Here is a 12,591-nt window from a genome sequence, read left to right as displayed (position 1 = left end):
GGTCTGTTGGGAGGAAAATAAAGAAGCACCCGGAACTACACGCTCCGCAAAAGTTTACAGATGGTCTAAAAATAAAGGTGGGGCAAAAGGGGGACATTTGAGTCAATGTATGTACTGTGGAAATTTAGGGCATGATTCATTAGCCAAAAAAATCCGCACACCCTCTGCAGCTATTTTCAAGGAGGTACATGCATAATTTATGTGGAACAGGAGTGGGCTGCAATTTCCCCCACACTGTTCTGCATAAATTACACTGGCTTGTAATTCATCACACTTCTGTTTTTCCTGCATGTAAGCGGTAACCTCTCATTTAACGATGACGGAAAACAGAGTCATCTGCAAAACAAGGAAGGTGAAGTGTCTACAGGTGAAATAATTGCAGGTTTGACATAGAGATGTGGTCCAGAGAGCTGGAAAAGGGGCTCTTTTCTGGTGAGAGGTTTGCTGTGTGATGACTTCTCACAGTTGTTTCATTTCCAATGACCACGGTTAATAACAGAACGCAGAGGTCCTTCCAAATCACCAGCACTAATCTCAGAGAGGACCCGGAGCATGAGATTATGCAGAAGTTTGAAATATCAGGAGATTTGTCACAGGGGGATGTAAGCTGCTCAATTACACGTTAACAGCCTAAAGCAGGAAAATCCTCAAGTGCATTAAATGAATAAATAAAACACCTTTGCTTCCGACAAGAATAAACACCACATGAATCTGATGGATAGAATAAAAGCTCAGTTATGAGCAATTACCCAGTTGACTGAAGGGAATGCAAAAATCAACGGCCGCTGTTGAGTCCGTCAGTCTTTCCTCTCCACAAAGACGGGGAGAAAATGAACCACGTTGCAGCTTTCAACAAGAAGCCGGGCAATAGGCGGGCACGGATAAGAAACAAGAAGCTTGGACCAAGACGTACGCTGGGGACATCGGTAACGTATTTGTCCCTCCACAGGGCGCTAGAAATGAGTGGGAAGAGAGATGAGGAGAAGGAGGTGCCCGGCACCATCGCAGGGACACACCACGTGTGTATTGGAGGACAAACATCGGCCTATGTAACACTTACTTCAGCCTTTACCATGAGAAGCAAGTTCATTATAAAAATGATAAACTATTCAGCCAAACAGATGGGTGTGCTCTGCTCGGCAATGCTTACATTTATTTTCTTATATTTTTCTTTTTTTTTTAGTGTATTTTTGGGCTCTGAAAATCATCCGTTCGACAGCAAATGCTGTCTACCTCCTGACTGCTGAATATGGCTAAGAATAAAGCAGCCTCTTCTATTCAGCCTCCTCTCCTTGAGGTTGGTGTTTGGGGGCTCAACGTTAAGACTGGTAATTCATGCTTTCACTTTAAAAATAAATGCAAAAAGGGTAATACAAAGAGCAAGGGTCATCTTTCATCTCCTCTGCGTCTCCCGGTCCTGCCGTGCTGCCCACCACAAGCTGTGCAGCTCACCCCGCGATCCTTCACACCAGAACAGTTCTAGGACGGCACACGGACTCCAGGATTTCTGCAATAACTTTCTACAAGTTATTCCATAGAATAGAATCGTAGAATCATTCTGGTTGGAAGAGATCCTCAAGATCACCAAGTCCAACCATAACCCAACTCCAGCGCCGTGTCCCTAAGAACCTCATCTAAAAGCCTTTTAAACCCCTCCAGGGATGGTGACTCAACCACTTCCCTTCCATCTTCATTTTGTTTCATAATGTCTCTTTCTGTCATAAATAAGGGTTTTATTTTCAGCTGAGTGGTGACCTCCCTTCAAGAGTTGAAGTCTATATGGAATAATTCATCTAAATCCTTAATGCTGGAACAGCATCATCTAACCCTGTGGGGTGTCCCAGTGAGTGGGGAGGGGGAGGTGAAGGTGCTCCCAATGGCCCAAGATGACCAAAGCCAAAAGAAGAGAAGAATATTTAAGCCATAATTGCTACCAGGCACTTGGAAGATTAATGACTGGCTGGATGCTTAATGTATCTCGGGACATTAACCCCAACTGGTCATTAAGCCCTAAGAAATGCCTAATGCTGAGGTAATTTTTTATCACTGTAAGATGAATAAAAGAGAGAAAAAACAAAACCAAACCAAACCCACACCAGGTTATGAAAGGGATCTCCATTTCTAACTATAACCATTTAACTTCTGCATTATTTATAGGTACGTCCATCACTTCTAAGCGTGATCACAAAAATGGCCGTAATACAGATGCTTTAGCAGAACTTGCAGCCCGATTTCAGCTGAATTTTATGTCGCCTAATACAAAACTCCACTCGGGAACGCCAAGCCACGTGGTGCCTTTGTCATAAAAGGCTTCAAAAAGCAAGAATCAAAACCAAAGGGCCACAAAATAAGCCACAGGAAATCCTTCCACAGGTGAAATGTGCCAGATTAATGGAATATCACTGGCTAGAAGCTACCGGATAATCCCAATAAAAGTATTATCTTGGCTTTCAGAGAAACAAGTGTTTTCAAAAGGTGTTTTCAACATTCTGACCTGCAGTATTTTATTACATTGTCTGAACCAGGATATCAAATTTTGCAAGGGATATCAAAGTGCATTAAGTGTATTAACCTAAAGAAATATTGAGGCGTTGGGACAGTTCCTGCTGTCTGTACACATAAATGGAAAAATGATATATTGTATAGGCTGGGAAAAAGAGTCACTACTTAAGCACTGAAACCATCAGTCTGGAGAACAGCTGTCATAAAAATACAAATTATAGCAGAAACAGAATAGAAGTAAAAGCAAATGGAGATCACAGCTAGAATGTTGTTTATTCCGTGCAAGAAAAGCTGTCACAACCCAGGCCCAAGCAACACAAAGCCGTCAGAATCCGGTACTCTAAAGCGACTCTTACTTGAGGACATGAAATCTGTTATTTGGTACAAAACAAAAGGTTTTCCTCCAAACAGCGATGCTCACCGTGCCAAGGAAACGGTGCAAAGAGGGTTCCCAAAGAGGGAACGTGGCTGGAGTGTGACTACTAACATGTATTTTTACCCTGGTACCTTAAAGTGTTTAATGCACTATGGTCCAGATGTCACCAAAAAGCAGAGAACATCTCCTTCCTCCCGTTTTTGAAGGAAGCTCCTGGTTTTGATCGGTGGGATGGGGGAGGCACACGAGTCCCGTCCATCGCCCGCCCCACCGGGCCCCAAAGCCACAGGGACAGCTGGAGACCTCATCAAGAACAACCAAACATCAATACGACAGACACGGTGACACTCTGAACACCCTGTCAGCATCTTTTGTCAATTGTCAAATGGCCTGACATGGATCAGCAGCATCACCTTCTGACTGTTTGTATGACACTTGGCTGTTAGTCAAAAACCATATTATACAGGAGACGTTTTGACACCACAAGTGGCTGAAGACTCATAGAATGGTGTGGGTTGGAAGGGACCTACAAAGGTTGTCTGGACCAACCTGAGAAGCTCCCACCTAAACTTTGTCTTGTAGAGCTCTGCTTTGTTATTGTTTGAAGCAGAGTTTTGAAGATCATACCCATCAGCCTTTCCCATATAACCCTGAAAGCAGCGGAAAGGAGTTAAGAAGCTATTATTTCCAACTCTGCGGGTCACCCAAGAACTCGGGATCTTAGGAAACAGCTATTTCTGCCTCTACCGTATTCTTTTCAAAGCAACAGAAAATATTTTAGCAAAGAGAGGTTTGGAGTCCCGTGCAATCATCTCTGCTTCCTCTATATCCACACAGACAATCGCATCGCGATTGCGCTTGACACAACCCCCGGTGTCCATAGAAACCGCCTGACAGCAAACGCAGCGCCCAGGATCCGCTAAAATGCCTCAGCCCCCCCGTAATCACACAACCGGGGTCTCGCACGGTCTGTCACCCCACAGCAAAAACACTGGTGGGGCAGAAATGAACCCACGGGCGAGACGGTCAGGAGGTGGCGGGTGATGGGAGCTGGGGATGGAGCTGCCCAGGGCGCTCCAGCCCACTCTACATGGGGATCATCCAGTTCAGAAAGATATTTTCTTAATGATTACCTGCTAAATATTATGTGTCTGCTATTATGGTAGTATTCTGCTAATTCTGTAATAACATTGCATGAATAAAGAGAAATAATTTTATAGGTCACGCTAGAAAAATACATTTAAACAAACGCCCACGGCGTGTACAAAGAGACAGACAACTCCCAAATACAAGAAATTTTGGATGGGGAACAGCCAAATCCTATTTTTTATCTGTACCTACGCTGCTGATGCTATTAATATCCCACTTCTCTTTGGTGACTTGAGGCTATTTTAAAAGCGAAACCTTGTTACCATGGAGACAATAAGCCGGTCAGCACATCTGCTGGAGAACAGGACATAACATTTTTAAAGTGAGGATTCCAAAGGCTCAGGCTTTTGTGAATCGGCGCCAACAGCCCCGTCAAACACACATAAGGGGGGGGCTGATAATCCCATTAGCTGCCACCTACCAGGTTTCTGACAGCGCCACGAGCCGGTGCTGTGCACCACGAGCACCCACACGCCGGGACATGAACCACGTCCCACCGCTCATCATGGACATAACCCCGTGAACCTGCCCCCGGGGTTGACAGATGGCTCCAAACAAAAACTCAACCACCGGCGGATTAGTTTTTTTAATCACGGTCATTATTTGCTTGCAAACAGACACCAGCACACACACACAAAAATCGTTTTCCTCTTCTAGCGGAACACTAAGTGGGAACGTAATTGGAGATTCAATTAGCGCATTAAGAAACATTCAATTAAGCTTCCTGGTGACACAGAGAGCCAGAGCTGCACTCGCTTTCCCAATGAAGATGCAAAACTCGCCGAAGTCTGCTGGTCACTCCACGCTCAGGTGAAGCGATGGCGGAATTAGGGAGAGAAGCCACTTTCCTACTCTTTGATAATTAAAAAATCCATTTAGGTTTCTTTCTACTGTTGTTTCAGCCTTGGGAAGCTTGTCCCCCCCCTCCATCACCTCCTCCTCCCAGCCCTGCGAGGAGAAACCCAACCACGGCAGGGTTTGGGGCTCCTGGGATCAGAGCAACACCATTAGACAGGACAAGGTGGCTTTCAGGGAGGAAAATGTGCACACGAACGTGTGACAGCTTCACGCCACCAGCTGTCACCAACAGGGAACCCAAGAACGGGGGACACACTCCAAGTCCGCCAGCCTCTCAAGCCATATCTGAAGACAACTCTGGATAAACTCTGTGTTGTGTATCTGTGACTCTGACTTAATCCACGTGGGCAGCATCCCATAGGAAGTTACGGAGAGAAGTCGTCTAGAAGCCATCGGCAGTGGTGAGCCCCATGGTTAGAAGCCGCTCAGACACAGCACCCTCCATCGCTGAACACGTCCAGCACCATTTCAGCATTGCTCCTAACGCCATGACGAGCCCCATCAAGGGTCACAACAGCCCAAACCCAGCTGTGCTCGTGGCTCTCCAGCTGGCAGGAGACAACTCCACGCTGGCTGTTTGACCCACAGGCAGATCCCGCTGTGGTGGCTCAGGTTGTCCCCGTGCCAGGCTGCACCATTCGGGAGCATCCCCGGGCTCCTGCAGGGACCACGTACAGCCCAACGGAGCACGGAGGGGACGGCAAACCTCTGTCCTCCAGAAGCAGGCCGTCTGAAATCATCTCTGCCATTTGGAAATGAAATTCAGGCCGCAATGACATCAGTGGAAAATGCCAGTTCCTCCCAACGTTCATAGGGCCTTTTGTAAACTTAGTCTATATAATCATAGATGGTTTGGGTTGGAGGGACGTCCCCAGCTCCCCCAGTGCCCCCCCTGCCATGACAGGGACATCTTCAGCAGCTCAGGTTGCTCAGAGCCCCGTCCAGCCTGGCCTGGGATGTCTCCAGGGATGGTTCAGCCACCATGGTGCTGTACACAGGAGCAAACTGCAAACCGGCCTCAAAGTCTGTGGGGATCCTGCAGCAAGATGCTCAGGACATTCCTCCCAGTTCAAGCATGCCTCACTTCGCCTTATTGATTTAACCTAAATATGCAGATTTACAAAGTAAACCAATCTTAAGCACGGTTTAACTTGAAAGATGCAACTGTTGTCTTAGTTAACTACACCGATTTAAGAACAAAGGCGAGTTAAAACAATGTCGCTCTGCCGAGCAGACAAGGCTTATGTTCTCCAGAGAGAGGGCTGCATCTTTTATTCACCTGTCAAGTGCTTTAACAGTTTCTGAATGCTGTATAGAGAAAAATAACGATCCAGTCCTGTGTCTAAGGAATAATCATATTCTGTGACAGAGAGTTATATTTTAGAAATTAATGACTCATCTGAGAATTGAGCTCATGCTGGTAAATTACCGAAATTCTGATCTGCTGCTTTGCAGATCTGTGTTTTATCACCCTGACCAGCGCTCGACTTTGGGGAACACCCCGTTCACCGCACAACTGGGCTGGACCGGGCATCACCCATCGCCCGACCGCCAGCAACCGCCCGAACCAACACCAGGGTCACAAGAACAGCAACTGACGTCTTATTTCATCCCGAGGAAACGATTCCAAGACCAAACAAAAGTGCAGAACTGGAGGAAGAAGCCAACCGCGCGTTAAGAAGTTTGTTCAGAACCGGTCGCTGCAGCTGCCTGCGCGCATCGCTGACGAGCAAAGACCGAGTGTTGGTTCCCAGTAATTCAGGTTGTGATTTTACACGACAGTCAGCAAAAAACCATCAGCTACAAAGCTCAGACCGGCCCTTCAGGCCGCTCTTGAGAACCTCGGTGTCCGTAACGAAGCCAAAATCTGCCAGAGCCACTGAGCGAAACTCGTCCGCGTTGCATCGGCAAAGTGGGAGCGGGGCCGCGCATCCCCTGTGCTGAGGGAACGGCGTTTGGACCTCACAGGAGACAGGGAAACCTCAGGCACCCCTAAAGCTCCCCAAATCTGACCTACAACTGTTCAGTCTCGAGCAAACACAAAGGTATCTGGGTGTTGGTGCCAACGTCCTGCCGGACGGGAAGGAAACCACCAGCACATCCATCTCCATACACACAACACAAACCCGGTTGGCGACAAAGCAACAAAACTCTTCTGGGAGACCTTAACTTCTTTTTTTCATCTTGTCAGAACATCACTAACTTTGAAGAACAATGTCACAGCCTGAGAGCCAGTCTAACTGCAGAAAACGCTGGTGTTTTCTTCTTGATATTACACGGGAAAACTTCTTTTGAAAAGGGGGAAGCACAAGCATTGCCAAAGATGCACCACCAGGTGTAAATCTCTCTTAAAAGAAAATTTGCATTATTTATCTCTAAAATTAAGCAGCAAAAAAACTTCCAGAAATGCACTGCATGCCTAAATATAATTTTACGTACACCTAAATGTGCTTGGACCAAACACTTGGTGACTTCACTTGAAATCTCTGCCGTGAGCTGGAAAGCATTTCCACCAGTTCCTATGAGCATCTCAAGCAGATTTTCTCACCAGGCCCTGCCAATATCAACGAGCAGATAACTCCACATTTCATGTCAGGCTCGCGAGCTATGGTGACACCACACGGCGAGGCAATCAGCACCTTTATCACACGCAAAATAGGTTTTAATGAGTTCTGGCGCTAATGATCCCTGCAGCCCTGGCCCCGCTCGCCCACCTGGGACCCCCTCAGCAACACACGGTGCTTTATTTGGACCAGAAGTGATGCTCCAACACAACCTTTGGGCAACTGTTGCTGTTCCTCACAGGTCACTTAGCTTTTCTCATAGATCCTATTTGTGGACTTGACCGTGTTGGGTTAACGGTTGGACTTGATGATCTTAAAGGTTTTTTCCAGCCAAAATGATCCTATTAAAAATCACAGGTAATAAAACTGATACTACCAGAAGTTAAAGAAAAAAACCCAACAAATTGCATATACAAAATAAGCGGTGAAAACGTAAAATCTCCCAGAAAAACTGAAAAATAAAATTAATTATTATTACAGCATTTTGCAAAACTCGAAGCATATGTTTTCAGCTGGCCTACTTATTGTCTTATAATTGACTTCAGTCCCTTAAGGGGGTTCTTCAATATAATTGAGCAGCACCGGCCACGTCATAGGAGCGGTTTAGAGCGGCACTGAACGGCTCAAGCGCCGGGGCAGCCCGGGACACGCGGTCCCTAACGGGGCAGCGTGATTGCTCCACACCTGATGGAAAAGCGCTGATTCAAAAGCTCGTCCGAACTTCATACCCTTAGTAAACGAGACTGACCAATGCAGTGAAACCAGAAAATTGAACGCAACGTAACGCAAAGCCAAGTAATGGGTTTAAATCTGTGGGATCTGTGCTTCTGCTGACACAAAACCGATGATTAACTTTCCATTGGTGTCTTGGACTTGGCCAAGAAGCTGGTGCGTGATTCGTAACGCATACCAGATCTACGATGATTTAAACTCTTCTGGGGCGCTTATTGCAAATGGAGAGGACAGGAACACCGGGCAGCTGGAACTGTGGCTGCAGAGCCAAAATCCCCCATTCCCAGAGAAAAATCACTAATTGCAAAGGCTCATTAGAAGCAAGCGCCAGGAGCAGAGGAAACAGCCTCAAGTTGCTCCAGGGAAGGTTGAGGTTGGATTTAGGAACAATTTCTTCCCCAAAGGGCTGTGGGGCATTGGAACAGGCTGCCCAGGGCAGTGCTGGAGTCACCATCCCTGGAGGGCTGGACAGACGGACATGAGGTTCTCAGGACGTGGGGCAGTGCCAGGGGTGGGTTATGGTTGGACTCAATGAACTTGAGGGTCTTTTCCAACCAAAACGATTCTGTGTCTCTGTTCTATGATTCTGATACAACGGTCTCGTTCTGGCACCAAAGCGGCAGCAGAAACACCCTTGTGCACAAGGAGGAGGAGGAGGAGCCGCCCCCCCACGTGCTGAGGAACATCCCATGAATTCTGCTCCCTCCTCATCTGGGCTGAATGGAACGGGGATCGATTAATTTCGCTGAAATTCTAATGATGTGGGAGCTTCAACCATCACAGCATCGTCCTCTGCCAGGTGCCCCTCCAACGCATCATTACACCCAATGTAAAGCACCTTAAGGTGGAGCCCTCGGGCAGGGGTCAGAAGGAAAGGCAAGTCTCCCCTTCTTCCCAAAAAAGACAACGGGCAAACAGACAAAAACACCCACCAGCTGAAACGAGACTTGTGACGAGCTGCGAGGTTCTCCAGGATGGGTCCGAGAAGGGCCCACGGCCGCCTGCAGCATCTCAACCGCCACCTTGCGCTGGCACAGCCCAAAACCACCTTTGGATTTACTTCTCCTTGTTGCACCTCTAACTGGCACGGCCGAGATCACACCAAACACCAAATTACCACTGCCGCTCTCACACCTCACCCCGCTGGTGCTGCAAACGGGGACTCCCGGCCCAAATCCAGCACAGAGGCACCGCAAAGCAAAATCAAACTTCACTGGGTTATCTCAATCCGCTTCCCCGACAGATCAACCTGGCGACCTCCCCGTCCTGTGCCAAACACGCGTGACAAGTGTCCTCAAATTTGTCAAGGACCCAGTTTCGCTTTCCTTGCGCTTCCTTAAATCTCTGCTGAAGTCACCGAGGGATCTGGGGGTGTGCGGGATGCAGGTTTGCGCTCCCAGAAATGTTCTACCTCCTTTACTTCTAAAGCAAATTAATGACATTTACTCTAAGCAGCATCACTTAGGAGAGAAGGTGACGCTCCAGTGAGACTCGGGAGGTCGGTGCTTATTCTACCAAGGGACAGCTGGCAGGGGAGAGCATGGGACTGGAAATAGCGTCGGGAAAGGTAACTGCTGGCAGGAGGTTTCATCTGGGTGGGTAACGCGGCGCCAGGGGAAGCAGGGCTGCTGTATAATTAGCGCTGACGAGCCTGAAGCCCCAAACGGAGATGCCGATGCTCTTGACACCTCTGCGAGTGTCTGCTTTTCAGAGACAGTCAGAAGATCACTAAAATCTCAGCTCCTATTCTTTATGAAAAGTGTCTTGCTTGCCATCAGCGTCACAGGGAATCACTAGAAAATCAGCCCAATATATAAATCACAGCTCGGGAGCCGAACGCGAACACAACCCATGAGTGTATGGGGAGAAACCATGGCTTCAGGCGGGTTTTTTAGGCCCCTTTCTGGGTTTACAGCTCCCAGCCCAGCTCTGACCCGTCCCCAAACCCCCCGGCCCAGGGCGCGGAGGGGACGGGCAGTGACCCCCAACTTGTGCGGGGCTGGAGCCGGAGCACCCCGCGCTCCCGAGCCCCGCGGATCGCCGTGCCCGAGCCCCGCGGATCCCCCGCCGGCCGCCGACCGGGGGCGGGCAGCCCCCCGGCCCCTCACCTGCCGCAGGATGAAGCTGGTGGAGGTGGTGCTGCCGTCCGAGCGCTTCAGCCGGCTGCGCCGCGTCGCCGTCCCCCTCGTCACCTGCCCCGGGGGAGCCAAGAGACATCAAGGTCGTGTCGCCGCCACCGCGAACCCCCCGACCCGACCCCCCCACGCACCCCCCGCGCTGCACCCACCGCGGCCATGGCGGCGGATCCGCGGCTCCCCCGGCTCGGCGGCCCCGCTCCCGGCGGCGGCGGCGGCGGCAGCGCGGAGCGAAGGGAAGGGAAGGAGGGGAAGGAGGGGAAGGGCAGGGCGGGGGGCGGGCGCGGGGGGGTCCCGGGCGGGGCGGGGACACGCCCGTGCCCGCCCCATCCCCAGCCCCGCCGAGCGGAGCGGCTGGGAACGCGCCCGGGGGGATTCGGGGGAACCGTCGGGTTTGTTCCAGCCCCGAAATGCACCCGGGGTCACACCCGGAGCCCCATGGCCCCATGGCGGTAGGAACTTCGGCGGCGGGTGTGTGCCCGTGGTGGGGGAGTCCGTGCTGGGGGGTACCGGGTGTCAGGTGTTCAGCAACAACCCCCGAGTCCCGGTATCCGCCGCCCCATCTGAGTGTCCCTTGTCCCCGCTCGCTGCGTCCCGAGATGTGACACGGATGCAAGTCCCGGCCCCTTGAGCCCGGCTTAACCTCCTCAAGCTGAAACTGAGCCACAGGTGCCACGGCCACGCACAGCGGAGCTTGATCAGCGTTGATCCGCATCAGCTCCCAGTTGCGAAAAGCGCTGGGATCGCCATGGTGGAGGAGAAAAAGGATCCGTCAGGAGAGGAAGCGACTCGTTTGAAGTTAAAGAGGAAAGCCGGGGAAGAAGTGGAAGCAGGACCTGGATTTCCTGCTCCTGTGCTCGAACCACAAGCACATCACACCTCCACAAGCACATCATCACACCTCCCGCCGAAATGAAAAGCAGCAGAAATGTGTCTTTGAACTGATCTTTCACACCACACTGACCACACAACACCAGCGCCAATGTTTCTTTCTTATCGCAGACACAAACCCCATTTCTTTAAATTCCTGGGATGAAATTAGGCAGCCTGGTTTCCTTGTCAAAGATGAATGTGGGTCATGGATGCTGTACTCTAAATTAGATTATTTTTAAATTCAGTTTAATCATTAAAGTGGTACTGGGAAGGGTACTTTTCTTCAAATATTAATCGCAGTGTGACTGAGCATGGGGCTGACACCACCCATTAAGATGCTCTCCAGAAAACTAACACATCATGGTCCACTTTAGCCAGACACAGTCACGTTTAGGTTGAGATTTGGAAATCTGAGATATGGAAAACAAACACGCGTTTGCCAGTCATTCCATGGGTGCTTTGGCTTCGCAAGATTCAGCTTTGCAGCCTGAAGGGACCTGAAATCAACCCACTGGGTCAGTAACTCAAAAGGGCTGTAAAGAAATGATGAAATGCAGCGATTTATGCGTAAATAACAACAGAGGTGTTCTCAGGTGCTTGAGGCTGCTTGCACGTGGTTTTGCTGTCCGCTCATGGCATTGGCAGAAGCATCTTCAGGATTTATTCTTTGGATGAGCTGGAAATCATCCTGGATTATAGAACCATTGTGGTTGGAAAAGACCCTCAAGATCATTGAGTCCAACCACAACCAACCCCTGGCACTGCCCCATGTCCTGAGAACCTCATGTCCGTCTGTCCAGCCCTCCAGGGATGGTGACTCCAGCACTGCCCTGGGCAGCCTGTTCCAATGCCCCACAGCCCTTCGGGGAAGAAATTGTTCCCCAGATCCAACCTCAACCTCCCCTGGGCAACTTGAGGCCGTTTCCTCTGCTCCTGGCGCTTGTTCCTGGGGAGCAGAGCCCGACCCCCCTGGCTCCAAGCTCCTTTCAGGCAGTTCAGAGATCAGAAGGTCTCCCCTCAGCTCCTGTTCTCCAGGATCATTTCAGAGTCTCCATGAAAACCTATAATAAGCCATAAGAACCGCTGCTGTTACTTAAGACATGCAATACAATCAGATTCAAAGAACATTCTGTTCGCTTTCTGCATAAACACCTTGTTGTTCGTGGCGAAGTAAATCTTCATTTCACAGAAACGGCTCCGTTCGGATCCCCAACTCACACGGATGCGCAGCCGCGTCCTCTCGCCCCTCGCCAGGCTGGCTCAGCCAGAGCGCTGGGCCCCAATTAGCAGAGCTCATTAAGGAGGTGAGCTGCAGCACGGGGATGATGAGTCCCCGCAGCACGGGGATGATGAGTCCCCGCAGCACTGGCGCTGCCGAGGGGAGCGGGACGGACCAGACCCG

General features: G+C 50.0%; 1 protein-coding gene across 7 annotated transcripts in view; it reads right to left on the bottom strand.

Moving 5' to 3' along the window:
- Window positions 1-10,533, bottom strand: part of CACNB4 (calcium voltage-gated channel auxiliary subunit beta 4) — a 91,070-nt gene extending 80,537 nt beyond the window's left edge. For all 7 annotated transcript variants that reach the window (XR_011739912.1, XR_011739913.1, XR_011739914.1 and 4 more), the window contains exons 1-2: window positions 10,469-10,533; window positions 10,290-10,373 (exon numbers count right to left, since the gene is read on the bottom strand). Coding sequence is in view for 4 of the 7 variants with exons in the window: in XM_065840671.2 (XP_065696743.1) it covers window positions 10,290-10,373; window positions 10,469-10,477 (93 nt within the window). In the remaining 3 variants the exon portion in view is untranslated. The remainder of the gene's footprint in view (window positions 1-10,289; window positions 10,374-10,468) is intronic.
- Window positions 10,534-12,591: the final 2,058 nt, after the last annotated feature.

This window comes from Patagioenas fasciata, chromosome 7 (assembly GCF_037038585.1).
Source record: "Patagioenas fasciata isolate bPatFas1 chromosome 7, bPatFas1.hap1, whole genome shotgun sequence".
Taxonomy (NCBI): domain Eukaryota; kingdom Metazoa; phylum Chordata; class Aves; order Columbiformes; family Columbidae; genus Patagioenas; species Patagioenas fasciata.
This window is presented reverse-complemented; position numbering and strand designations above follow the sequence as displayed.